Genomic DNA, 25,094 nt, shown 5'->3' on the forward strand with positions numbered 1-25,094 from the left:
GGGCAATCTTAGCAGAAAACCTGTTTGAGTCTGCAAAAGACTTAACAGGGTCAGAGGTTCACTGTCCAGCAGGACAACCCTAAACATACAGCCAGAGCTACAATGTCTAGATCAAAGCATATTTATGTGTTAGAAAGGGCCAAAGTCCAGACCTAAATCCAATTGAGAATCTGTGGCAAGACTTGAAAATTGCTGTACAGACGCTTTCCAACCAATCTGACAGAGCTTGAGCTATTTTGCAAAGAACGGACAAAAATTTCACTCTAGATGTGCAAAGCCAGTATAGACACCCCCAAAGAGACTTGCAGCTGTAATTGCAGCAAAAGGGGGTTCTACAAATTATTGACACAAGGGAGTTGAATACAAATGCACACCACACTTTTCAGATATTTGTAAAAAATGTGAAAACCATTTTTTCCCCTTCCACTTGACAATTATGTTCCACTTTGTTAGTCTATCACATAAAATCCCAATAAAATACATTTACATTTTTGGTTGTAACATGGCAAAATGTGGAAAATTTCAAGGGATATGAATACGTTTTCAAGGCTCTGTAGGAGGGTAATCATGCCATGTAGAGTCAAATCAGAGATCTTGTGTTAACTCCTGTCTACAGACAAGAGGAAAAGAGCACAGTCTTCTTCTCCCGATGGCTTTTTCCTCCTCTGCTGTTTGTCCTTTTCCACAGCACCCCTGTTGAGAAATACGGCTTTAAAGCGGTGTTGCAAGCATTTTATCAACATCCCTTCCCACCTCACCCCGCGTTCTTGACCACTTCCTATAAATTTACTTGACTTTTTTTTTTTCTCCAAGCAGTGCAAATCTTTTTGTGGTTCACTTCCATAGGTACGTCACGTTCGCCAGCCCATTGGCTCCTGGAATATGTGTTATCAATCCCAGGAGTCAATGGGCATCCACCGCTTGCATCATCACCGCACTTTGTACGATATTCACATGCGTGAGATCAGGAGGTGCATGCTGGGTATCCAGCAGCACCGTATCACAGAAGAAGATACTAATGGGCTTCAGATGTCCACACTGTAGATGAGAGTGTGCTTAGTGGGAACAGCAAGGCAAGTATTAAAAAAATAAAAAATAAATAAAAAAATTTTTTTTTACAAAGCCTACATTCACTACGAATTCCGTTGGATAAAGGATTAAGTTGAAACGACATGGGTGGAGCGCTGCTTTAAAAAAGGCAGTTTAAAGCATCTGTGGTGAAAAACACTGCTACTACAGTGATCTCCGATTGATTCCAGGTCTTGTGCTGAATAGCTGGCCTGCTGTATTCTGAACACAGGAGGTCAGCCGCAAAGCATGGGCGCCCATTCAAAGAATGTTTGCCATTTTCTGAATAATTGGACAAGATGGAGTGTGACATCACCGCCTGCTTCTTCACCTGCTCAGAGAAAGCTTGGCTTTCATTCAGAAAGTTCAAAGCGTTTTCTGAATGTCGCCCACGCTGAAGGGCTGACCTCCTGTGTTCAGAATACATCAGGCCAGTCGCCTGGCAGGGGACCAAGATGACAGCCAATTAATCCCATTTTCTGGTCCCCTTAGGTCTAACCTTACACAATATGCAGAGTGTCCTCAAACATTTGTTCCGGTTGTATATAGGCGCCTTGGAGTGCAGCTTTTGGGGGAAAAAGGCTTCAGCACAGATATTGGGTTCTCTTCCAAGCTAACAATTTCACAGGTGTACACAAACCTAAGCACAGGCGATTCAGCCTACCGTCTCAGTTGCCAGGAAACGGTTTATTTAAAGAGACTACACAAAACGACACTGATATTTAGTGCCCTTTCGGTTGTAATTGTTTAAGCAGAACATTTCTTCTTCAGTGAACGGTAAGACCTACACACATCCATTGTTCCCTCAAGTACCTTTGTACAGACAAATCCTCCAGGTAACCTTGGACAAATACAACCATAGAACATTATCTATGTGCCCCACAGCTGACTTTATAAAGACCTTAAACTGCTTTTTTCAATAAGCACAGCAAATTCTGAAAATGACGCTGTCATGAGGATGAACCAATGACAAAGGGGAACCCTGGAACACAAGGTTGTCCCAAACTTGTCTGTCTGATGGGCAAAGATTTCAGTCTTCGCTTTTTAGCAGATCTATGAAAGCTGCTGCTGACACATCTGAGTGTAATAGAAATGGTCTCTCCTCCCTCCCCAAACCGTGGATCACCCTTCCCCTGCTATGTCACTACTGGATCTTGTAGTGATCAGTGGGAGAAACTAGTACGGGGGGTGCATTATCTGAACCGAATGGAGACATAGAATTGTCACCCTAGTATACTAAGTGTTTGGACAATAGAAATGCTACCACTTCCCTCTTTATAACATGGGCAGAGGTGTTCTGTAGTTCACATAGGTAAACAACAGGGCTGATAAATTACAGTGCATCATTGTCATCTCTCGGCTGAATTTATGAGCTCCTTGGATTTGTGGCAAGATTAACAGGTAATATTTAGTATTTGCAGCATTTTTATAGACAGACAGCAAATGGGGAAAGGTGCATGCATTGTAAACCTGTACTGAATATGTTTTTTGCCCACACAAACCTTAAAGGCAAATATGGCAAAATAAATAAACTAGAACGACGTAATCCACAAGTGACCAAATTCACAAAAAAAAAAAAAAAAAAAAAAAAAAAGAAGAAGAAGAACACACACAACATGACTAGGCCTTACAATAAAAGTGACCCTGGCCGTGTACAGCTATAATACCACTGCAATACAACAATTATGCTGCCCCATTAAGTTAAGACGGCTGGACCAGTCTCAGAAGCCAGGTACCCAATGCTCCTTAAAACTTACAGCAGGCACCTAACTTTAGTTTTTTTTCTCATGAATTCTATGTTAATTTGTCAAGCATTGGCTCAAGTATGTAAAAACACAGATTTGTATGAATCTAGCAGGATTCAGTCTTATACAGCATGTACTTATGCAACAATAAGTTGCATATTATAAAGGTTTAGGCAACTCAAAAATCAAAACCTAGGACCATGGCCATGCCGCCTTCATGTACCCCATGTGCAAGGCCAGCCACAACAGGTATTCGCTAAGTAAAAAATAACAGATCTGAGCAATTACTGTCAAACCAAAACCTCATCTGTGTTAGGTTCATTAAGCCTGGCCATCACCTTGCTTTTATGGGCCCAAAGTCTAAAATGGAGAAATAGGCCAGATGAATCAGAGTGCATGGTCATCTTTCACATTTCAAAGATCACTTCACCATTGACTGCCAACAAACTTTTACACTTTCCCTGCTGACTGGAACTATGATATAGATACAGATCAAGCTCTAAAATAGCATGGCACTCAATGTGTATGTGATATTTGTTAAAAGTATGGTTACTTAAGAATCATACTTACCTAGGGGGATACAGCATCGCTCCAATGCTGCATCTTCCTCCCGGCGCCTCGAACACAGAGCCAAGCGATCGCTTGCCGCCGATCGCTTGCTTCTCGCATCTCAGTAAGCTGCTTACTGTCAGTCAGCGACTCTCAGCTCTGCCACACTCACTGGAGCGCTGGGCTGTGGAGGGAGGAGGCGGGAGCGGTCAGCTCAGGCTCTCAGCGGCTCGTCGAGAGGCTAACTTAGGGGGGGGGGGTGGTGTCGGTCCAGGGATCTGGGCGGATCCAGACTATAGTCGTGATGACGCCCGTGCCTGGACAGACTCTGACATCAGCAGAGAGCAGAATTCACAGGAGTGCAGAATGAAATGCACTCCTGTGATCCACAGGAGAAGTAAAGCCAAAATGAGCTTTGGCTTTACTTCTCCCTTAAGCTATGAAAATATATACCGGTTCATGAAATGATAAAAAAAAGCACAAAATGAAAAGCATAATCTATAAAAAAAAAATAAAAAAATTTACATTGCATAAAAAAAAAAAATACAAAGCCAAAACAACCAGCTCATGTATGCCAAGCCAGATTTTAACAGAGTGAAGAATTCCCGTGTGTTTAATGCCATTTAGAGCTTTATTAGAAAAATGTATGTCGCTTCCTGTCCCACCAAAGAATGGTTTCCCCAGACAGGAAGTGAGGACAAATCTGCAACCAGGACACAGCCAAAGAAAAATCTGACTGGGTGTTCTAGCCTTTCCCTTCTCTTCTAAAGGAAATCATTTTTACTTTTGTCTGTGTAACTGTTCTAGCGTTGTTCCCCCTTACTTTCTGTCTGATGAAATGTCAAATGGAAAAGGAAGTCGCTCTAAGGCTCCATTCAAATCAAGGACTGCGTTCTGCAAGTAGGGCAGCCTGCCCTAACCACAGAAACAAGGGGAAAAAAGTCCTGGGATTTTTTATGTTTTTTTTTCTTCTAACCACATGATGCTGTGGCATCATGCAATGTCACATGTGGGCGTTTTGCTGATGGATGGAGGTGTCATTACCAATTACTGGCGCCCCTGTGCATCTTCTAAAAAGTAGTGCATTTCACTTAGCCTGTGTATCGTTGGTACATAGCTTTCGAGAGCCAATCACGAGTTCATGCAAAATTATCCAAAGGGACAAACACAAAAATGTTTCTTGTACGATTCCAGGTCAAACTATTTTCAGCAGAGTATTCGTCAGAGAGAGAGAAAAAAAAAAAAAAAATTACGGAAGACCAAGACCATGCATGCTTAGAAAGGAAAGAATACATTACAATAAAATAAAAAAAATACATGACTTCCGAAGCTGTATTCTGTTGTACAAGAACTTTTGTAAAAAATAAAAAAAGATTTTAAAATTTTAAAATTTATTTTAAATAAAATGCTTTTGGAGTAAAAATCTATCTAAAAAGGTAGTTTTCTATTCAAAGGGACAATCATTTAGTCAACATAAAATGGAGCTTAGTTATGTAGCATGAGGCTGTATATTCTGCAATATTTACATTTTTGGTAAACTCATTCAATGAATTCAAGCTCTGCAAGCTGAGATAACAGTCACAGCATTGATGCATTCACACAATTTCACAGTAACCATGAGATAAAAACAAAAAGTTCAGGAATATTCCTTTATCCTATTGTTTTGCAAATCTCTGTCTGTACACTACAAACTGTATGATTGAATCGATTCTGCTATTGCCGTTTTACTAACTTGACAGCTTATTCTAAATAGGAAACCTTTATTTTGTTTGTAAATATTAAAGATTCTAACCATCAGCAAGAACAAGTCCTTACATTTAAAGAGCATCTGTCATTTCAGATCCATCGTGGCAGCGCCCGTTAGCCAGCATCCACTCACCTGCTGCCGCCACATCCTTCACCTTGTTGTGTCACTGCCGCATCACCAGTCGTCCCATTAAAATGAATGGGACTGTAGGTTCATCAACAGCGGGTCAGAAGAGGAGCCGCTGCGGGACAGAGATGACAGTTGCTCTTTAACCGGTTCACGCAGATATACTGCAGCACAATGGCTCTCCTGGGCGAAATCCTGTATACAGAGGGTTTCCCTTTAAAGTGGTTGTAAACCCTTACAACCAACTTTGACCTACAGGTAAGCCTAGATTAAGGCTTACCTGTAGGTCCAAGAAACATCTCCTAAACCTACACGGTTTAGGAGATATTTGCCGAAAGATAGGCACCGCTGTCTACGGCGCATGAGCCGTAGACAGCGGCGCACAGGCACACTGAGTGAGCCGCGGTCAACGGCTATATGCCGCGAGTGGCGGCTACCGTGCGCATGCGTGGGAGTGACGTCATCACGGGTCCGCCGAATGACAGCGGCGGAGCCGCGAGACCCACCGAGAAGATGGATGCGCCGAACTACAGGGGACAGCGGTGACTTCGCTGGCTCCTGTGTCATATAAGTGACACATAATGGGACTACAATGTGATGCATATTAGCCCATTATGCTTTACCCTTTGCAGGAAATGAAAGAGGAAGTAAACTCATCAGGGTTCACTTCCTCTTTAAAAGCCACCAGAGGGCGCCCACTGTCCTGTCAGAGGAGGGGAGACAGATCGTGTGTTCCTACTGAGTCGCTTTTTTTGTTTATAGCGCAAAAAATAAAAACCACAGAGGTGATCAAATAACACCAAAGGAAAGCTCTATTTGTGGGGAAAAGGGACAAACAGCGCAAACTGTAAAAAGTGCTCTGGTCAGGAAGTGGGTAAAATCTTCCGTGTGTTGAAGTGGTTAAAAAATTTGATTAAAATTGAGTCGATTTAAATCAAGCCCTTTTACTAGCGATTTAAATCAGGATTTAAATCAAATCCACCCTGCTTACCTCAAGCCCCCTCTCGATCCAGCGATGTTGCACGAGAGGACTCAGCTGTCCGGGAATCTCCCTCATTGGCCGAGAAAGCAGCAAAGCGCCATTGGCTCCCACTGCTGTCAAAGTCAGTGAGCCAATGAGGAGAGAGAGGGTGCCGGGCCGGGGCGCGGCTCTATGCCTGGACACTGAAAGCTGCGGCTCAGCTCAGGTGCACCCGTAGCATGCTGCTTGCTGTGGGGGCACTTGGCAGGAGGGAGGGACCAAAGAAGAGCAAGATCCTGGGCTAATAAACCACTGCACAGAGCAGGCAAGTGGAACATGTTTGTTTTTTTTGTTTTGTTAAAAATAAGGAAAGGCTTTAGTATTACTTTCATGATGCCCCAATTGGGCACTCCAAACTCGAAAAAAGAGGATTGATTGAATTCTTTAATTCCATGTTAGATTGGGATGTTAGAACCTCGGTCAGGTCTTTACCACTGTCAGATTTTTACTTTGCAAGAGAAATTATCCCTTACTTTCTTGTCCTGCTGAAAGTTTCACCGGATGGGAAGTGAAAGAATCTGCAAGGAAGGACACAGCAATAAATAACTGGCAGGAGTTTTAACCTATAACGACTACCGAATCAAGCTTACAGTTTGCCTGGACCTAGAGGTTTAGCAACATTTAATTTGCAAAAACATTTGGGGATCCCAGCCCTACCCCCTGCAGCTGCTGTGACAAAGCCTGCAAAGTTTTATGTTAGACAATACATTCTCCATGATTTGCCATGTTCAAGTACAGACCACAGAAAATGTCAACAAAAATCCAAGCAGGTTTTTCCAGCTGCTATACTTCTACAATTTAAGGGGGAGGGGACGCCCACAAGGATTCTAACATTTTAAATTTGAAACGTTTGTGCATTGCGGTTCCATTCATTCTTAATTGCATCCCAACACACACTTTGCAAACAAACATGCACTGCACTACAACACACTACTATGTGTTGTATGGTAAGAAGCCGACTTACGTGAATGGGCTGCCTTAACACAATGCATGCCAAAGCTTCTGGAAGCGGAGATAAAAGGAATACTGTAAAGTGTTACTTAAATGACAACTGTGATTCTGCCAACATCACATCCAAGATGGCAGTGCCCAGGAGCAGTTTTAGGGATTTTGAATGCCTACACAAGGGAGCCTTTTACAGGCAACGTGAATAAAAGGATAAATGGCCATACGTTTTGTGGGAAGATTGTTGTTGAGATTAAAGTGTGGCTCTAGCTTTAGACTGAGTCGGGAAATTTAAGGCACACTCATGTATTTTTTTTAGCTGTCCCCATTGATAGACTAAACCCTCAATTTGTATTGGTGACCATTACCACAGAGAGAGCCTATGAAGGGAAATACAAAGTTTTGGGCTAGGTTCACACTGGTGCAATGCGGAAACCACAGCGATTCCTGTGCGTGTTCCTGCATCGCAAACCGCTTCGGATGGCAATACAAAGTTAAAGAGGAAGTAAACTCCCCTGTAAAGTAAAGGCATAAAGTGCTAGTATGCATACTAGCACATTATGTAAAAACGTACCTACAAACGAAGGCCCGCGTTGTCCCCGCTGTAGGCCACATCCATCTTCGTTCATCTTCCTTCCGGGGCTGCGATTGGCCAGAGCCACCAGTCACAGCACAGAGCTCTGAAGAAACGGCACAGGCTGCTGTTCCTTCAGAGTGCATGCGCCAATGACCTATACAGTAAATTTCTCCTAAACGGCACACGTTTAGGAAATATTTACAGTACCTATAGGTAAGCCTCACCTATAAACTTTTGATGGAGGTCCGCAAAATGCAGTGCACACCGTGGAATCAGGTCGCATGGGTCTGAACACTCATGAGCTCCAATTCCAGTGCAGACCAAATAAAGGAGTCCTGCACGATTTTGGTGCAAATTTGTATGGCTGAATTCACATTGCAGACATCGCATGTGATGAAAATCACATGCGTTGTCTGCAATCACATAAGTGTAAACCCAGCTTTAGAGTTGTTCCAAGAACAAGAGCCAAGTGGAAATCTTTCAATGTTTTACCTCTTCAAGACAGGAAGTGAAAGAAAATCTCCCCAACAGTATACAGAGAAAATAAAAAAAATAAAAGGGAGGAGGAGGAGGAAGGAAGAAGTGGAGCTTTGAACTCTTCCCTACTTAAAATTCATAATTACCAAAAGAGGTTTTGGCAATTCACTTTAACAGTCTGGTGACAGGACCTCTAACAATTCAACAGAGCATAAAAAGGGCCAACTAGACAGAAGTTTGACCGTACTTGTACTGTTCACAGAAAGTCTTTAAAAACTTGCGTCTGCATAACACTGGGAGCATAGCAAAAAAGGGATCAAAGTCCTGTGGGACCCCAACAATTAGACAGTCTGCACTAAACACTATGCTTTTTGTTTTGGATGAAGGTTAAAAAAATAAAAAATAAAAATGAGTATGGTAATCCATGTGTAAAACCTTACTTACCTTTAATATGCACATCCAGTGCCTCACATGTCTACCACTTCTTAGGCCCCTTCCAAACGGGGCGGATCTGCTCAGCGGGAGATCGATCCGTTGGTCTCTGCTGAGCCGGCGGATGACAGGTCCGTCTCTGCTCACTGAGCGGGGAGGGGCCTGTCAGAGCCCCACTGATTCCTATAGGGAGATTGGACGAAAACGGACAGCATGTCCGTTTTCATCAGATCTCATCCGATCGACGGGTGGCTGAATGCATCACCATAAGTCTGTCTTCAGCAGATTGGGTGGTAGGCGGGTGTCAGCGGACATCTCCACTGACATCCACCTGTCCATGAGTCAATGGGTGCCCCGCTCAGATCTGCCTGAAAAATAACAGGCAGATCCGAGCGGGCTTATCGTGTGAAAGGGTCCTTATGCTTGCCATAGTTATGCTATACTCCACTAATGGCAATAGGAAATCATCAAGTACACAGACAGCAGAAGGCATAGGACCATACCATAGTTGGGTTGTGTTAACATTTCTGTTGGGTTTTCATTGGAAACAACGGTATCATACCCCCATAGGATACCACAGAGCCATAATAGAGACACTATGCCAGCAGGTGACTGTCAGGGAGTCAACAAACTTACAAAAGCCCTAACCTGTAAAGAAAGTAACTTTATACAGACCTGTCCAATCAGACTCTTCATGCTGGCTGAATAGCAGATTCTACCACTGGCCACTGTAGTTCATTCTGCTGAGCCCTAGTCAATCAGGACTCAGCAGTGGGTCAGAGGGAGAAACCACAGTGGCCAGCAAAGAAAGTGCCCTCCATACACCGGGAAACAGAGGAATTTGATCAGAGTGGAAAGATACAAAGTGAAGATTTTTTTCTCATCTTAATGCATATCATTTTATCTATGCATCAAGATAAAAAGCCTTCTGTGTGCAACAGTCCCCCTAATACTTATCTGAGCCTCATCTCTGTCCAGCAATGTCCACGAGTGTCTCGGCCCGTCTGAGACGCTCCCCTCTGCGGCGCCATTGGCTTCCACTGCTGCCAAAGTTAGCCAAATCAGTAGGAAGAGGGGGCAGGGCCGAGCCACAACTCTGTGTCTGAAAAGGATTGCGACTCAGCTTGGGTGCCCCCATAGCAAGCTGCTTGCTATGGAGACCCTCAACAGGAGGGAGGGGCCAGGAGCACCGAAAAGGGACCCAAGAGGAGGCTCTGGGCTGCTCTGTGCAAATTCACTGCACAGAGCAGGTAAGTAGAATAGGTTTATTTTTATAGGGGAAAAAAATAAAAAAAAATTGAGACTTTAGAAGCACTTTAACTAAACTGGCCAGCAAGCATGTACACTATATTACCAAAAGAATTGGGACGCTTGCCTTTATACGCACATGAACTTTAATGGCATCCCAGTCCGTAGGGTTCAGTATTGAGTTGGCCCACCCTTTGCAGCTATAACAGCTTCATCTCTTCTGGGAAGGCTGTCCACAAGGTTTAGGAGTGCATCTATGGGTTTTTGTGACCATTCTTCTACAAGCACATTTGTGAGGTCAAGCAACGATGTTGGACGAGCAGGCCTGGCTTGCAGTCTCCACTCTAATTCATCCCAAATGTGTTCTATCGGGTTAAGGTCAGTTCTGAGGTCTATTGAGTTTGCGGTGGAGGAACTTGACTGGGTTGCAACAAGTCCTGACCTCAACTCAAATGGAACACCTTTGGGATGAATTAGAGGGCAGACTGTGAGCCAGGCCTTCTTGTCCAAAATCATTACCTGACCTCACAAATGCGCTTCTGGAAGAATGGTCAAACATTCCCATAGACATTCCTAAACCTTGTGGACAGCCTTCCCAGAAGAGTTGAAGCCGTTATAGCTGCAAAGGGTAGGCCAGCTCAACATTGAACCCTATAGGCTAAAACTGGGATGCCATTAAAGTTCATGTGCCCCAATACGTTTGATAATATAGTGTATGTAGCTATTTTCTTCACAGGTTGGTATATTTGTAAAGGTACATAATCACTTTAGGAAAAAAGCCACCAACGTTGAATATGTGAGCTTGACATCCAAGAAACACCGCAATCGTGCTAAAGTCAAAAGTCCACAGCGTTTACCTTAAAGAGGAATTACAGGTATGGCTTGATTATACACACTTACATTGGCCCATTTTGGATGAATGTAACCATGTTCAGTATAAATCATACCTGACTGATGCCCCTGGAAGCTGGAAATCACTTAAGTAGACACCACTACTTCAATGAACATTACTTGATTCTGGATCCTGCACTGGAGCAGCTACCCTGCTGAATTCTGAACACAGCATCAATGTGACATCACTGTCCCACCTCTCCACCTTGTCCAATCAGAAAACACTTTGCATTCAAAACATGCAAAGCATTCTATAAATGGCACCCGTGGCAAGCAGCTGACCTCCTGCATTCTCAATGAACAGGGCAGATGATCAGCATAGGACCCAAAAGCAACTTGAGATCTGTTTTTGTTTTGGGGATTGCCAGCTTCCATGGGTATCAACCAGGTATGGCATATGCCTATTGGTCCAAGCTCGGCCAACGTAACTGTATTAAAATATCCATGCCTGAAAATCCTGCCAACCCATGTTTCACATAATCCAATGCAGCTAGGTTCTAAGAAGCTCCTCGCACGCTACTCTCGATCCATTTCCTCAGGTCACACAATTGCATGCTGTGCAACTTCCTCTCTGCGCAAAGGATAGTAAAGTGCTTACAGGGGGCAGGATTGGAAATAGCAGCCCTGCAGAGTGTGCCTCAGGTGTTCACAAAACACTAGAATACTAGTTACATGACAACTTTATGCACGGTTTGCCAAAAACACTATATATGCCTACATAAAAAATAAAATAAAAGACCTTGTTAACATGTGTACTATATGCATTTCAGGTCCTCTTGACTAGATATAGCTTTTAAAGTGAACTGAACTTTTCACCCCTGCAAGTAAATAAAAAAAAGGTAGGTATGTCAGCATTTACATACAGGTCGCCTTGTTTTAATGGTTTATGAGAAAGTGACCTGTGATCATGACATCACTGAACTATAAAAGGGAATAGCTCTATTCATATATTATATGGATAATGAACAAACCCACAGACACTACATGGTAAAAAATAGCTGTGAAATGTATCACCGTATGTATATAATCAGTGACTACACAAAGCCAGCCTAGCTGATTATGAAACGTTCTAGCTACTATTAGAAAGGCAGCTTTAAAACTGATGAGCTGGGAATGTATTTTTAATGCCGAGCCTGGGTGGGAGCACAGGAAAATACATACAACACAAAGGGAAATCATGACATTCTGATTCCACCAAGTGAATAATACAGGATGCCGTTATATTACAAGGACAATAGACCCTAAATTATACAGTCAGCAAACAAGGATTTTTGTGTTGAGGGCCTCCAAAACCTTGTCTATGATAAGCCTGCAAAATAAACAAATAAAAGATCATTTACAGCAAATGGTGGCACCAGTAATCTGTTCTTACCTGTCATCTTCCCCGTCAACTAGAGGTGTTGTTAGTGGTAGAGACTTCAAAGGAAGTAAGGATCCAGGCCCTTGGAGGTTACCACTACTATCCAATGTGGCTCCTTCACCAGCATGTGGTAAGCCGACCATTGATTGCTCCAACCGACGAGCATCTTCAATCTGACTTGCCACTGACTGTACAAGCGATGTCACCGAGAACTGACCAGTGCCAGCCGCCATTTGGAGTGCCACATTTTGAGAAATGGGCAAAGTTGCTATTAGTGGAGCCTGGCTTCCACTTTGAACTAAATTCCCATTTTGTGCAGTTGAAAGTTGAGCAACAGTTGGTGGAGGACCTAAAGTAGTTGTTGCAGGAGATATACCAGGAGGAATACTTGTATTCAGTTGTGGAACAGCAGAAACATTGGTGGCTGCCGGTATAGGGCTAACAGCGGGTACCTGTTGAGTGGCCATTCCCTGTAATGCAGGCTCCAGTAGCTGTGTTGGAGGCTTTGAAGGGAGTAGAGGATTCTGAGGGGCAATCATTACTGGCTGTGGATGAGCAGAAGCAGCCACTTGGATGCCCTGTGCAGGTGGCAGTACCTGCTGTGAAGGTGTTGGAACATTCTGCTGCATAACAGGTGGTGTAGCCTGACCGGCTGATGCTTGATGCACTGGTAGACTTCCTTGCTGGGCCACACCTACAACTTGACTACCTGTTGCAGACAAGGTAGTTTGGGCATGTACCACAGGCTGAGTTGGAGCTACACAAGTTGGTGGAGGCTGTGCTGGTGAAGACTGCATTTGCCCCTGTAAAACTTGTGCTTGGACAACAGGCACTGTGGCCGTACTACCAACTGCTGCTGAGTTGGATTGTACAGGGCCAACTGCTGTTTGAAGCATTTGTGGATGCTGTAGGTATTCTGGCAAATTCCCTGGAACAGAACTTTGATTTGCTGGCATGACATGCCCAGTGGTCAGCTGAGTAGGAGCAGTTTGTTGATGTGCATATTGCAACTGTTGTTGAGGAACAGTTGGCAGAGTTTGAATGGGCTGTGTCTGTTGAGGATATGGCAACTGTTGTGGGATCATAGCAGGAACTGCTGCCTGTTGATGTCCTAAAGAGGATGCTACACCAAGAATGTTAACAGTAGCAGGCTGAATGCCTACAGCGGTGGCCTGGATACCAACAGCTGGATTCATAGAAGTGGTGGTAGCCTGTCCAACTTGTTTCTGAGGAGAGTAAGTCACATCGTGTGAGTGAATATGCAGTTGTGCAAGTTGAGGCTGTGAAACACTCTGTGGTATATTGGAGGCAGGAACATTCTGGGTTAGAGGATTGCTGAAGTCCATTTGCTGAGGAGCCAAGGTTGGAAATCCTTGCATTGCAGGGGCCCCCATCTCTCCACTCCCGACACTTTCTGTGTAATGACTCAGAGTGCTGATATTGCTACTGACTGAGCTCCCACTGGTGCTCTCTCGTTCAGACGTCACTTCAAGTGGGTTTTGTTTAACACTCTCTACCGCTTTGTTGACGACAGCTCCCTCTGAAGCAGCTGCTGTATTCTCTTTGTCATAGAACTCCATACAAGTCCATCTGCCCTTTTTGAAGGGTTCGGTACTAGAGTCCAATTTCACAACCCTAAATCTAGATGTTACAGCTGAAGGTGCTGCCTGCTGCTGCCCTGAAGCCGATCCGGGTGCTGACCCAACAGCTGCATTGGAAACATTGTTAGGGAGATTAGAGGAGGCGACATTACCATTTCCAGACAGACTTACATTTGAATTGAGTCCAGACACAGCACTAACATTGCTAGAACTTGTAACATTGGTTGAGCTTACATTGGTAGGCATTGGGCCTGTACCACTTATATTTTGAATATTCATGTTGTGAGAAGTACTACTCCCCTGGACAGGATTGACACCAGTACTTACAGGACCACTAGCCTTACGTGTCATAGGCGGGACAGTCCCCACATTGGGACCAGAATTTGCAGAAGAAGCCGGTCCTATGGTCATTGCACTGTCGGTACTCCCTTGGGCAGCCAGTTTGATAGGTGCTGCATTTTGAGTGGTCCCAGATAAAGGTGCACTGGGCAAGCCATGGTGTGTTGCTGTAGGAAGTCCATGATGGTGATGATGAAGATGATGGGGGTGGTGTACATTTCCATTAATCATGATATTTTGCTGAACGTGGGATGGTAGAGGTTGATGAAGATGTGGTTGGTTTGGAGACACAGCACCCGGAGTCTCAGCTTCTTGAAAATTATTCAGCGTCTCCTCGGAGGAGCTTCTCTCGGGACCGCCAAGGTCTGTGGCTCTGGATAACGACACGTCCAGGATCTCGGAGGAGGACAGGTCCTCGGTGTGGGACTCATCCAAGTCATCGTAGCTTTCCGTGTCCTCGGCGATGCTGTTGTTGGAGCTCATGTTGGCAGAGATCTGAGCCGGGGTCACGCTGGTGATCTGGAAGCCGCTCTTCTTCTTCATCTGGGCCCCAGGCTGGGGCATGAGGTTGAGGGTCTGGGGAGGATGCTGCTGCTGAGGTCCAGGGGAAGAGGAGGAGGCTGGGAGGGGAGGTTGCACCAACATAGGAGGCTGCTGATAGTCCTCGGAGGACAGCAGATGGCCACCACCTAGTCCAGGCCCACCTGTCAAAGTCAATGGAGAGGGGCTGGCACCGCTGCCCCTCCTGGGCACATCTGCCGGGTGCGCCATCTTCCTGGCGGAGAGATCAGCAGATGGATCGGGCTGGTGCATTCTCCTCCTCTATAGCCCACCCACCTTCACTCCTACTAACGTGCACGATGTCAGTGGGGGGTGGGGGACCGGCTATCGCTCTCTCCCGCTGAGATCGGACGATGATCGGTGGGGGACAGACGCAGTGTCACTGATCACACCCGGGACTCCCTCTAATGACAGGCACGATCCTCGGGGGGAGGCCGGGGATTAGAGCGGGGCTGGCGGCTGCTGGGACGATGCTGCTGCAGCCGGTGGACGCGGCCATCACTGACAGTCATCAACACTCCTCCTGCCCGGGACCCGGCAGCGGCGGCCCCATCCTCATACCGGGGGAGGAGTGGCACACGGGGAGAAGGAAGAAGCGGTGTCGGTGTTCCGGTAGGCGGCCGGTGGCTCACGGAGTACCCGTCTCTGTTTCTGTGTATGGCTCCCCCGTGACTCTGCCTTTCTTTTCTCTGCCTGTGTCTCTGGGCTCCGGCTCCCTGTTACACGGCGCCTGTGCCTCCCTCCCCCTTCTAATCTAGCACGGCATTGGAGGACGGCGGCCAGGAGCCGGGGAAGCTGCTCACCGAGGGGAGGAGACAGCGTTCTGGTAGGTGGGCGGATGGGCAAAATGGCGGACGGACATGCGCGGAGCGTCTCGGCTGTGGCGAAACTGTAGAACAACGGCCGACCTGCAGAGGGAGGAGAAGAGCCGAGCATGACGCAGCGGGCTCGCCCGAAGCTTTACGGAGATTGCCGAGCGGTGGGCGAGGGTTTTCGACGACGCTCGGATCCTCCGAAGGGTGACGTCAGTGCAGAGCTGAGGCGGACGTGTCCTGCTTGTAGAGAGGAGCGCTCAGTGAGGAGGACTCGTCCATTGTGCGGGGCGGGGGACACGTGGAAGGGTGTTTGCTGACCAGTCATGGAGCCGTGATGATGTTGCTGTTAGTTCACCTCCAGGAGTGCCACTGAGATCCCTCACCAGAGGGTTCCTCCTCACCTCAACAGCATGACATGGCATCGTATCTGCTTCCACTATGAGTCACTGGGAGCCCTTCTCCTCACTGGGAGCCCCTCTCTTCGCAGGGGTGTCACTGGGAGCCCCCTCTCTTCGCAGGGGTGTCACTGGGAGCCCCCTCTCTTCGCAGGGGTGTCACTGGGAGCCCCCTCTCTTCGCAGGGGTGTCACTGGGAGCCCCTCTCTTCACTGGGAGCCCCTCTCTTCACTGGGAGCCCCTCTCTTCACTGGGAGCCCCTCTCTTCACTGGGAGCCCCTCTCTTCACTGGGAGCCCCTCTCTTCGCAGGGGTGTCACTGGGAGCCCCTCTCTTCGCAGGGGTGTCACTGGGAGCCCCTCTCTTCGCAGGGGTGTCACTGGGAGCCCCTCTCTTCACCGGGAGCCCCTCTCTTCACCGGGGTGTCACTGGGAGCCCCTCTCTTCACTGGGAGCCCCTCTCTTCGTAGGGGTGTCACTGGGAGCCCCTCTCTTTGCAGGGGTGTCACTGGGAGCCCCCTCTCTTCGCAGGGGTGTCACTGGGAGCCCCCTCTCTTCGCAGGGGTGTCACTGGGAGCCCCTCTCTTCACTGGGAGCCCCTCTCTTCGCAGGGGTGTCACTGGGAGCCCCTCTCTTCGCAGGGGTGTCACTGGGAGCCCCTCTCTTCACCGGGAGCCCCTCTCTTCACCGGGAGCCCCTCTCTTCACCGGGGTGTCACTGGGAGCCCCTCTCTTCACTGGGAGCCCCTCTCTTCGTAGGGGTGTCACTGGGAGCCCCTCTCTTTGCAGGGAGCCCCTCTCTTCGTAGGGGTGTCACTGGGAGCCCCTCTCTTTGCAGGGACCCCCTCTCTTTGTAGGGGTGTCACTGGGAGCCCCTCTCTTTGCAGGGAGCCCCTCTCTTCACTGGGTTTTCACTGTGAGCCCTTCTCTTCACGGGGGGTGTCACTGAGAGCCCTTCTCTACAAAGGGGTGTCAATGGGAGCCACTCTCTTCACCGGGAGCCCCTCTCTTCGCAGGGGTGTCACCGGGAGCCCCTCTCTTCGCAGGGGTGTCACCGGGAGCCCCTCTCTTCGCAGGGGTGTCACTGGGAGCCCCTCTCTTCGCAAGGAGCCCCTCTCTTCATTGGGGTGTCACTGGGAGCCCCTCTCTTCACTGGGAGCCCCTCTCTTCACTGGGGTGTCACTGGGAGCCCCTCTCTTCACTGGGAGCCACTCTCTTCACTGGGAGCCCCTCTCTTCGCAGGGGTGTCACTGGGAGCCCCTCTCTTCGCAGGGGTGTCACTGGGAGCCCCTCTCTTCGCAGGGGTGTCACTGGGAGCCCCTCTCTTCGCAAGGAGCCCCTCTCTTCATTGGGGTGTCACTGGGAGCCCCTCTCTTCACTGGGAGCCCCTCTCTTCACTGGGAGCCCCTCTCTTCACTGGGAGCCCCTCTCTTCACTGGGAGCCCCTCTCTTCACTGGGAGCCCCTCTCTTCACTGGGAGCCCCTCTCTTCACTGGGAGCCCCTCTCTTCACTGGGAGCCCCTCTCTTCACTGGGAGCCCCTCTCTTCACTGGGAGCCCCTCTCTTCACTGGGAGCCCCTCTCTACAAAGGGGTGTCAATGGGAGCCCTTCTCTTCACTGGGAGCCCCTCTCTTCACTGGGGTGTCACTGGGAGCCCCTCTCTTCACTGGGAGCCCCTCTCTTCACTGGGAGCCCCTCTCTACAAAGGGGTGTCAATGGGAGCCCTTCTCTTCACTGGGAGCCCCTCTCTTCACTGGGGTGTCACTGGGAGCCCCTCTCTTCACTGGGAGCCCCTCTCTTCACTGGGAGCCCCTCTCTTTGCAGGGACCCCCTCTCTTTGTAGGGGTGTCACTGGGAGCCCCTCTCTTTGCAGGGAGCCCCTCTCTTCACTGGGTTTTCACTGTGAGCCCTTCTCTTCACGGGGGGTGTCACTGAGAGCCCTTCTCTACAAAGGGGTGTCAATGGGAGCCACTCTCTTCACCGGGAGCCCCTCTCTTCGCAGGGGTGTCACCGGGAGCCCCTCTCTTCGCAGGGGTGTCACCGGGAGCCCCTCTCTTCGCAGGGGTGTCACCGGGAGCCCCTCTCTTCGCAGGGGTGTCACTGGGAGCCCCTCTCTTCGCAAGGAGCCCCTCTCTTCATTGGGGTGTCACTGGGAGCCCCTCTCTTCACTGGGAGCCCCTCTCTTCACTGGGGTGTCACTGGGAGCCCCTCTCTTCACTGGGAGCCACTCTCTTCACTGGGAGCCCCTCTCTTCGCAGGGGTGTCACTGGGAGCCCCTCTCTTCGCAGGGGTGTCACTGGGAGCCCCTCTCTTCGCAGGGGTGTCACTGGGAGCCCCTCTCTTCGCAAGGAGCCCCTCTCTTCATTGGGGTGTCACTGGGAGCCCCTCTCTTCACTGGGAGCCCCTCTCTTCACTGGGAGCCCCTCTCTTCACTGGGAGCCCCTCTCTTCACTGGGAGCCCCTCTCTTCACTGGGAGCCCCTCTCTTCACTGGGAGCCCCTCTCTACAAAGGGGTGTCAATGGGAGCCCTTCTCTTCACTGGGAGCCCCTCTCTTCACTGGGGTGTCACTGGGAGCCCCTCTCTTCAGTGGGAGCCCTTGTCTTCAAAGGGGTGTCACTGTGAGCCCATCTTCACAGGGAGCCCTTGTCTACAAAGGGGTGTCACCGGGAGCCCTTGTCTACACATGGCTGTCTGGAGGCATCTTACTTGCCTAGCATAAAATAGCCAGCTCAAGGAGGCTGCAGATGTCATACAGTCTGGCATACAAGTGTATGTCTGTATGCAGTCGTAGTTGTGTGAACACCAATGCTTCTGTGCTTTCTGCCAGAGGCATACCTAGGATCTCCAGCGCCCTTGGCAAGAATCTGTATTCTTCTGGGTATCGCGGCTCCGGCGCTGTGAGTGGCTGGAGCCGCGATATCGCCACTCCTGCTCGCGGGAGATTTCATCCCGGCCGGTCGGCCACTGCCGGATTTTCAGCCGAGAATCCCCTTGTGCGCATGCGCCGCTGCAGTCAGCGGCGCATACCGAGGGGAATATCTCCTAAACCGTATAGGTTTAGGAGATTTTTTTTTTTTTTTTTACCTACAGGTAAGCCGCCTTATAGGCTTTCCTGTAGGTAAAAGTAAAAAAAAAAAAAAAAAGAGTATACAACCGCTTTAATTTTTAATTGCATATCCATTAAAGATAATGTTTAGGCTATATAGTCCCTTTTCACTGGTTTTGACTTTTGAAAAAAGATATTGCATATAAAGATAGTAGTCAGATGAGATTTAGGATAAACACGTGGTCTCACATTCAGAAGAAATATAAAACCTTAATTGGTTTTAGATTTTTTTTCTAATATAACTAATTTTACATTTTTACCGGTTGCTAAATATAATAAAAGATAAAAAATTGTATTCATCTTATGCTTCATATTGTGCTTAGCTTGGCTATCTAAAATTTCAACTTGACCTCATATCAGAAGAGGTCCCTGGTGTGCACTGGGGAGGGAGCAGAGTGATGTGCTTATTACAATGCATCACACTATTCAACTTTTTCTTTTTTTTTCATTTTGCAGCTTTTTGAAATGTCACAAACTGACATATCATTCCTGTTTATGCACCGCTGTACATGATGTAGTGCACCAAAAACAGTATAGTAATAAAGAACATCCTATTTGTTTGTTTTCACTTCAGTGGTGTGAACTGACCACACGGCACACAAAGCAAATTGGCCCGTCTATCCGCTGCACATCACAGCTCAATGCAGGGTGGGTATGAATGGGCTTGGTTGGCACTAAGGCTTGTTTGGGTGCTTCTCTGCATGCTCTTGCGCATAGGACAGCCTGTTCATTTTAACGCACTTCCCTACATGTGAAAAACACGGAAAAGAAGTCCCCGGCTCTTTTCTAAATACATGCTGCATAGAACAGCATTCTGCTGCAGCACCATTCAGTTTAGGATGTGTTTATAGATGCGTGGGGGTGCCATCGACAATTAGTGGCACCCCCACTCAAGTGCAGTGCATTTCCCTGTGTGGTGGGAAAGCATGCAATTTTGTGGGCTTTACCAGCACATGTAGATATCGACCTAAAATTCATTTTCTATTTAAACCAATAGGTTCCAATGAATGTCCTGTGTTCTATACAAACAGCAGCACCATAAGACCTGCCACTGTTACAGAACCATCACCTGTTCATATTCTCCTGACAGGGTATGCGTATTAGTGTCACAGTTGCCAAACAATCCAGAATAGACTGCCGGTAAAAAAGAGAGGAAAAAAAATGTTAAATCTTATTTACCCAAATTAAATAAAAAGTGGAATGCTTTTAGATTGTAAGCTCTTCTGAGCAGGGCCCTCCTAATCCTCTTGTATGTTATTGTATGTAGCGCCGGCTCCTGAAGAGCATGTGCTGTGTTTTGTCATTTAATATTCCTGGAACCGCAGTTTGGTTTTGGCTTCAATTACACAAAATTTTGGTCTCAGTACCAGTCTACCTGGATTGCATTGTGTTCTACTTGACCATAGGTGGCGCCGTCATCTCTGGAAGGTGCTAGAACGCAGTCCCGTTAGGTGCATTGAGTGCCAGTTCTCTCTCGGAACCAGCCCAGTGGGAGTGTCACTCTTGCTGTGCATTCTGGGAGAGGGTACTTAAGGTGCTGACATCACGTGCTTCGGGGTTCTGGTCCAGAAGTGCTTTCTGACAGTTTGGTCCTGGTCCTCCTGACCAGCCCCCAGGGCTCTTATGGCCTGGGGTGCAGATCCACCCGACTCCAAGTCTCGGTGCTGGCTGGCCTGAGGCAAAGTAACTGAAGGAAGGATTTAGAAAGGTTGGCTTCTCAGAAGGACCCTGGAGGCTAAGTTCAAAGACCCCAAGCGAATCTGATCTCGTATGGTATCCCCAGACCGGCTGCAAAATACGGGTACTGTACAAGGGTTCTCTGAGTTGTCTACATCTATCAGTTATTCAAGTGTTCAACAAGTCTGTGGCAGAGACTTTATTCAAGTGTTCTACAAGTCTGTGGCAGAGACTTTATTCAAGTGTTCTACAAGTCTGTGGCAGAGACTTTATTCAAGTGTTCTACAAGTCTGTGGCAGAGACTTTATTCAAGTGTTCTACAAGTCTGTGGCAGAGACTTTATTCAAGTGTTCTACAAGTCTGTGGCAGAGACTTTATTCAAGTGTTCTACAAGTCTGTGGCAGAGACTTTATTCAAGTGTTCTACAACAAGTCTGTGGCAGAGGCTTTATTCAAGTGTTCTACAACAAGTCTGTGGCAGAGGCTTTATTCAAGTGTTCTACAACAAGTCTGTGGCAGAGGCTTTGTTTTATTTGGCTGTTGGCTGCTAGGCCTGGTGAGAGGACTATCTGATAAGGGTGAGGATCCAGCTGTGAATGGCTATTCTCTGGATTTCCTAATGTGAGAAACTTTTTTTCTATTTGACTTACAGTACAGACCAAAAGTTTGGACACACCTTCTCATTCAAAGAGTTTTCTTTATTTTCATGACTATGAAAATTGTAGATTCACACCGAAGGCATCAAAACTATGAATTAACACATGTCCAATTATATACTGAACAAAAAAGTGTGAAACAACTGAAAATTTGTCTTATATTCTAGGTTCTTCAAAGTAGCCACCCTTTGCTTTGATTACTGCTCCGCACACTCTTGGCATTCTGTTGATGAGCTTCAAGAGGTAGTCACCCGAAATGGTTTTCACTTCACAGGTGTGCCCTGTCAGGTTTAATAAGTGGGATTTCAAGCCTTATAAATGGGGTTGGGACCATCAGTTGTGTTGTGCAGGAGGTGGATACAGTACACAGCTGATAGTCCTACTGAATAGACTGTTAGCTGCTTTTTTCTTGCCATAATACAAAGTCTAAGTAAAGAAAAACGAGTGGCCATCATTACTTTAAGAAATGAAGGTCAGTCAGTCCGAACAATTGGGAAAACTTTGAAAGTGTCCCCAAGTGCAGTGGCAAAAACTATCAAGCACTACAAAGAAACTGAGTCACATGAGGACCGCCCCAGGAAAGGAAGACCAAGAGTCACCTCTGCTGCGGACGATAAGTTCATCCGAGTCACCAGCCTCAGAAATCGCAGGTTAACAGCAGCTCAGATTAGAGAACAGGTCAATGCCACACAGAGTTCTAGCAGCAGACACATCTCTAGAACAACTGTTAAGAGGAGACTGTGTGAATCAGGCCTTCATAGTAAAATAGCTGCTAGGAAACCACTGCTGAGGACAGGCAACAAGCAGAAGAGACTTGTTTGGGCTAAAGAACACAAGGAATGGACATTAGACCAGTGGAAATCTGTGCTTTGGTCTGATGAGTACAAGTTTGAGATCTTTGGTTCCAACCACCGTGTCTTTGTGGGACGCAGAAGAGGTGAACGGATGGACTCTACATGCCTGGTTCCCACCGTGAAGCATGGAGGAGGAGGTGTGATGGTGTTAGGGTGCTTTGCTGGTGACACTGTTGGGGATTTATTCAAAATTGAAGGCATACTGAACCAGCATGGCTACCACAGCATCTTGCAGCGGCATGCTATTCCATCCGGTTTGCGTTTAGTTGGACCATCATTTATTTTTCAAATAGGACAATGAGCCCAAACACACCTCCAGGCTGTGTAAGGGCTATTTGACCAAGAAGGAGAGTGATGGGGTGCTGCGCCAGAGGACCTGGCCTCCACAGTCACCAGACCTGAACCCAATTGAGATGGTTTGGGGTGTGCTGGACCGCAGAGTGAAGGCAAAAGGGCCAACGAGTGCTAAGCATCTCTGGGAACTCCTTCAAGACTGTTGGAAAGCCATTTCAGGTGACTACCTCTTGAAGCTCAGCACCAGAATGCCAAGAGTGTGCGGAGCAGTAATCAAAGCAAAAGGTGACTACTTTGAAGAACCGAGAATATAAGACATATTTTCAGTTGTTTCACACTTTTTTGTTCAGTATATAATTGGACGTGTGTTAATTCATAGTTTTGATGCCTTCAGTGTGAATCTACAATTTTCATAGTCATGAAAATAAAGAAAACTCTTTGAATGAGAAGGTGTGTCCAAACTTTTGGTCTGTACTGTAGTTCCAAGAGTACCTGGACTTTCCTTCCTAAACCCTCTAACCCTACTTTGAGAGACTGCGTTTTCGTTAACTCTTTTTGCAAATAAAAATCCCTTAAGCGGATCTGATGTCAGTCTCTGCAGTTCTTGGGCCCTAAACATACATGAGGTCAAGAAGAACGGTAAGCCCAATTAAATCAGACGCTCCTTCAGGGGGTCAGTGCTACAGTATTATAACTGTATTGTCTCCCTTTTATTTTCTAAAGTGCTGTGTAAACTATTGGTGCTATATAAATTCTGTATAATAATAATAAATGTTCTAGTACAAGGGTAGGTAACGTTTTGAGCACAGTATGCCGAAAATGTTTTCAAAGAATTGAGAGTGGCGATTTTTATAACAAAAAAATGTCAACTTCACATTCTCAATCACTAAAAGGATTTTTTATAAAATAAATGCTGTAAACTACTTTAGTAGTGAGAAATTAACATCCTGCACTCTCACTCCTCAGATCACTGTCCCCCCTGCTCACCTGCCCCACCACTGCAACCCCCTGCACATCTGCCCCCACCACTGTAACCCCCTGCTCATGTGTTCCACCAATGTACCTCCTTTCTCCTCTGTCCCACCGCTAAACTCCCTTCTCATCCCTTCCACCACTGTACCCTCTTGATTTTCTGTCCCACCACTGCTCATCTGCCCCATCAATGTATCCCTTTTCTCATCTGCCCCACCACTTTACCTCCCTGCACATCTGCTCCACCGCCATATCCCCATGCTCTTCTGTCTCACTACTGAATCACCTTCTCATCTGTCTTAACACTGAAACCATCTGCCCCACCAATACACCTCCTTTCACATCTGCCCCACCAATACACCTCCTTTCACATCTGCCCCACCAATACTCCTCCTTTCACATCTGCCCCACTGCATTACACCCCCTGCTTTTCTTCCCCAACACTGTACCTCCTGCACATCTGTCCCACCTCTGCACCCCGCTGGTCTTCAGTCCCACCTCTGCACCCCGCTGGTCTTCAGTCCCACCTCTGCCCCCCCGCTGGTCTTCAGTCCCACCTCTGCCCCCCCGCTGGTCTTCAGTCCCACCTCTGCCCCCCCGCTGGTCTTCAGTCCCACCTCTGCCCCCCCGCTGGTCTTCAGTCCCACCTCTGCCCCCCCGCTGGTCTTCAGTCCCACCTCTGCCCCCCCGCTGGTCTTCAGTCCCACCTCTGCCCCCCCGCTGGTCTTCAGTCCCACCTCTGCACCCCCGCTGGTCTTCAGTCCCACCTCTGCACCCCCGCTGGTCTTCAGTCCCACCTCTGCACCCCCCCCGGTCTTCAGTCCCACCTCTGCACCCCCCCCGGTCTTCAGTCCCACCTCTGCACCCCCCCGGTCTTCAGTCCCACCTCTGCACCCCCCCGGTCTTCAGTCCCACCTCTGCACCCCCCCGGTCTTAGACCCCACCTCTGTAACCCCCTGGTCTTCTGCCCCACCACTGTAAAGCATGCTGGGACTTGTAGCCCTATCACAGGCTGTAATGCTCCTGCAGAGCATAATGTGACTTTTAGTTCTATCATAGGCTGCAAGAGAGGTGCAGAGCATGCTAGGACTTGTAGTTCTATTGCAGGCTGCAAGAGGGGTGCAGAACATGCTGGGACTTGTGGTTCTATCATAGGCTGCAAGAGAGGTGCAAAGCATGCTGGGATTTGTAGTTCTAGCCCAACCACCCAGTAACCTATACTACAATGAAAGTGCAGAACATTCATGCTGGGACCTGTAGTTCTATCACAGGCTGCAAAAGAGGAGCAAGGCATGCTGGAGCTTCTAGTCCTATCACAGGCTGCAATGATCCCGCAGAGCATAATGGGACTTTTAGTTATATCACAGGCTGTAAGAGAAGTGCACAGCATGCTGGGACTTGTAGTTCTAGCCCAATCACACAAGAACCTAGGCTACAATGAAAGTGCAGAGCATTCATGCTGGGACCAGTAGCTCTATCACAGGCTGCAATAGAGGAACAAGGCATGCTGAAAGTTGTAGTCCTATCACGGGCTGCAATGGAGGGGCACAACATGCTGGGACCTGTAGTTCTATCCCAGGCTGCACTGTATGCACAGGCTGTACATCGTTTTAGTTTCCTCCTCCCCAATCCCAGCCACTC

The 25,094-nt window shown here is 47.7% G+C and overlaps 1 protein-coding gene across 3 annotated transcripts in view; it reads right to left on the bottom strand.

Moving 5' to 3' along the window:
* Window positions 1–15,515, bottom strand: part of TSC22D1 (TSC22 domain family member 1) — a 150,832-nt gene extending 135,317 nt beyond the window's left edge. The window contains exon 1 of one of the 3 annotated variants that reach the window (XM_077483211.1): window positions 12,199–15,510. In XM_077483211.1, coding sequence (XP_077339337.1) covers window positions 12,199–14,939 — 2,741 coding nt within the window. In that variant the 5' untranslated portion in view covers window positions 14,940–15,510. Of the gene's footprint in view, window positions 1–12,198 lie in introns of all 3 variants that reach the window. The other 2 variants (XM_077483212.1, XM_077483213.1) reach the window with 2 other exon arrangements.
* Between the last annotated feature and the right edge of the window lie 9,579 nt (window positions 15,516–25,094).

Source organism: Lithobates pipiens, unplaced genomic scaffold, assembly GCF_037356315.1.
Source record: "Lithobates pipiens isolate NorthernLeopardFrog02 unplaced genomic scaffold, aLitPip1_a1.2 Scaffold_16, whole genome shotgun sequence".
NCBI lineage: Eukaryota > Metazoa > Chordata > Amphibia > Anura > Ranidae > Lithobates > Lithobates pipiens.